General features: G+C 47.5%; 1 protein-coding gene and 1 long non-coding RNA gene across 2 annotated transcripts; both read right to left on the bottom strand.

The window, feature by feature from the left end:
* Nucleotides 1-682: 682 nt before the first annotated feature.
* Nucleotides 683-1,497, bottom strand: LOC119344759. The gene is made up of 3 exons (XR_005166802.1): nt 1,440-1,497; nt 906-1,073; nt 683-820 (listed from the first exon to the last, which is right to left on the bottom strand). It is a non-coding gene; the product is annotated as an uncharacterized LOC119344759 (long non-coding RNA).
* A 594-nt stretch (nt 1,498-2,091) lies between these two features.
* Nucleotides 2,092-2,877, bottom strand: LOC119344758 (oxysterol-binding protein-related protein 1C-like; the record flags this gene model as incomplete). The annotated part of the gene is made up of 2 exons (XM_037615111.1): nt 2,092-2,475; nt 2,569-2,877. Coding segments are annotated over 2 exons (693 nt in total), but the record flags the coding sequence as incomplete, so codon positions are not given.
* Between the last annotated feature and the right edge of the window lie 406 nt (nt 2,878-3,283).

Raw genomic sequence — 3,283 nt, 5'->3', positions numbered from 1 at the left:
ATGTCTACATTTGGCTGGTAGGATGGAACATTTCTGGATTGGGAGTCAATGAGCTTTATGCTTTCAATTCTCACTGTTTTATTCAGGTGGTACAAGTAACATTTCAGCCTATTTCTAGATAAAAGCCCACCCTCTGTATGAGGCTTCACTGCACCAAAAGGCTGAAGTTGGAATATGATCAAACTATTCAGAGCACTATAGGGCCAAAATGGTCCTTTGAATTCAATAGTTGATTTCGGAGCACAATAGGGTCAAAATGGTCCTTTGAATTCAGTAGTTGATTTCTGAGCCAAAATACTATTTATTTTATTTGTGCGCAATATTGCCTTTTTTTTCAAAATAATAGCATAAGGCTCAAGACTTGTATCATTTTCAAGTTAGATTCTAAAATTCCTGGGTGCCAAAACTTTGAGAAACATCACATTAAACACCAACTATTTTTCAAAGGAAATCGATACACATTGTTAAAAGGTGAACCCATTATGCTTTCAAATGAATATATATAAACTGCTAAAAATATGTCTTGCCAAAAGGCACAGATGCATCACTTGCTTTAACTAATATGCATGGAAAAGCATCATCTTAGTGACAAACAAACTGCAAAGTTAGGAAATAAAAGGAGAAATCAGAAGAACAAGCATACAAAATACATCTACTATACAGGCAATTTATTAAATACCTAATGAGGGTTGCGATCAATAATTGACTGCTCCTTGAACTTCAGCTTACATGAATATTCGCGATTACCTTGAATGCGCATAGTACCATAGTGATCACAGTACAGTTTACCCAATATGAGATTGTAAATGGAAGTGGTCACCTGTGATAGCATATTTTCAGTTAATCATTTCACAGAGTCAATCATTTCACAGAGTTAACCATTTCTTGATAACTAGGTAATAAACCTTGCTCCACTGGAAAACTTCACCATCATCAAACTCCAGTGTTAACACACCAACAGGATCAAGTTGAATGGAGCGACCCCAGAACTTGCTCTTTAGGTTGCTATCTGCCCAAAACCTCCAGCCATTTCCCTCACAGTGGCATGCAACAACCATTGGATGATGACTAACCTGGCAAGTGGAATTGAATATTTTTATATAAACCAACATGCAGAAGCAAATAAACTAAACTTCAAGAAAATCTGTAGTGGCCTCAAATATCTGTTAGTCTACAAAAGAAAGGCTATTTGATGATTCAACATGTACAGAGTAGAAAATCCGAAGTAACGACTACATGGGGCACTGCAGCAGTATTGCAGCGGGCTGTTCTGAAAGCAGTATTCAAACTAGTTCATGGAGAAGTTTAAGGTGTTACGTTACATAAACTCACTATCAGAATGTAAGAAATAAGTTAGGAGAATGAACAGTGGACTATGCTAACCAACAGTAAGAACCTGTTCTTCATATTACTGGATTTCTAAAGGTTCATAAAAATACCTTTTCTGAGAAAAAACGAAGACCTTTATCTGGATAATCTGCATTCAAGACCTCGGAAAGTTGGTATCTAAGAACAGCAATGAAGAAATCATGAATGGAAAGGGAGAGAGGGAGAAGATCTAGACTGATCTCCAAAACTGTTGCTAACGGAACTACAAGTTACTAATTTACAACTAAAAAAGTGGTTATCACGTATCAAACAGTTATCAAACGGTCCATGCTGATTGAATGGTCAACCTATCCACCCCTCGTCCCTCGAACCAAAAGCATAGATGGCTATCTCTAACCATTTGGGATACCCATAGCCACTCAAAGCTATCCCGTGAACCAAAGACAGCCCTAGTAAATATGATGTCCATCCGCTCATGCATGTATATAGTTTGCTTACACTTCGGCTAACCAATCAGCAATGCTCATATTGAACCAAACCACCACAGTTTTGTCTGACATTCTAGAGTTACAACTATTTTAGATGGTATATGTGTGTGGAGTTATTCACCAGCGTAAGTTAGAAATTCACCAGCGTACGTCAGTAGCTCTGTACTTGTTTCTTCATTAATTAAACCATGTAGAGAATGGCACAATATCACACCATGCAGTGGACTCAAAATTTCCTACTCCCATGCAGGATCAAGTTCTGTTCGAAGCAGGGTCAGATAGATATGAATACCTCTAGGTGGCGGAGCGTGTCAAGGAGTAGCGCCTGCTTCTGCTTGAGAAGCACAAGCTGCTTATGCAGCACCTCGAACTCCTCCCGCACGATCCTCTCACTGTCAGCAATGGCAGCATCACTGACCCCTTCCTGCTGCAGGCGCTTCTTCAGGCGCTCGGTGGAGACCGCCACGGCCGCCGCAGTGTCCCCCGGCCCGACCATCTCGCTGGTGGACATCCTCGGGAACATCTCCTTGGTGGCACGGAGCGCCTCGAGCCACGCGGCCCTGCCCTCCCTCGTCTCGGCCCGCACGTGCAGCCTCTTGGTCCCCGAGAAGATGGAGAACCTCCTGTCGTCCGATCTGCTCTCTCTGACGGTCGACACCTGCACGTCAACCACCCGTTTCAGCGTCAGAGACAGAGGGAAATGGATCTGCGGATCAGAGGAGCGAATCGAAGCATCGAGCGGGCGACTGACCTTGAGGTGGATTTCGCCGAGGGGCTTGCGGGGCGTCTGGTGGTGGCCGTGGCCGTTGGGGTGGGGGGCGGAGGCGGAGGAGGGGCGCGCGAGGCGGCGAAGCGAGTCCTCGCCGATGACCTTGGCGCCGCGGTCGGTGTCGCGGGAGAGGTCGACGCGGTCGGGCCCGTGGATCTTGTAGTAGGAGAGCACGCCGTCGCTGAGCGCGAACCAGCGGGGCCGCCACCCGCAGCCATAGTTGACCCACTTGTAGAGGACCCCGGAGATTCCAGATCCGGTGTCGCCATGGCCGGCCTCCTCCTGTGGTGCCTGCTAGGTCGCCATGGCCGCGGGCTCCTTGTCCGTGGCGGCTGGATCTGGGGCCTTGGGGTGGCAGGGAGCTCCTCCTCCTGCAGCTCGGCGGCCTCCACACCCCGGAGCAACGCCGTCGCCGGAGGACGTGGTCACCTGCTCTCCTCTGGATCTGGTGAGGAGGGTTGGGGAAGGAGCTCACCACGGCTCCATGCCCTGGATCTGGTGTGAGGGAGGGGGAAGGGAGCTCGCCGTGGTCAGGAGGGAGAGGAAGAGGCGGGCGGCCGGGGGTTCCCGATCTAAATCAAAGTCGAGGGAGGTGCGTGGGTGTGTCAGGAGGAAGGTGAGGGGGAGAGAACGTGACAAGAGCACTACTAGAAATACCACTACTAATGGCGCACCTAATATGGCCATTAATGGCGCA

The sequence above is a fragment of the Triticum dicoccoides genome, unplaced genomic scaffold (genome assembly GCF_002162155.2).
Source record: "Triticum dicoccoides isolate Atlit2015 ecotype Zavitan unplaced genomic scaffold, WEW_v2.0 scaffold18393, whole genome shotgun sequence".
Lineage (NCBI taxonomy): Eukaryota > Viridiplantae > Streptophyta > Magnoliopsida > Poales > Poaceae > Triticum > Triticum dicoccoides.
This window is presented reverse-complemented; position numbering and strand designations above follow the sequence as displayed.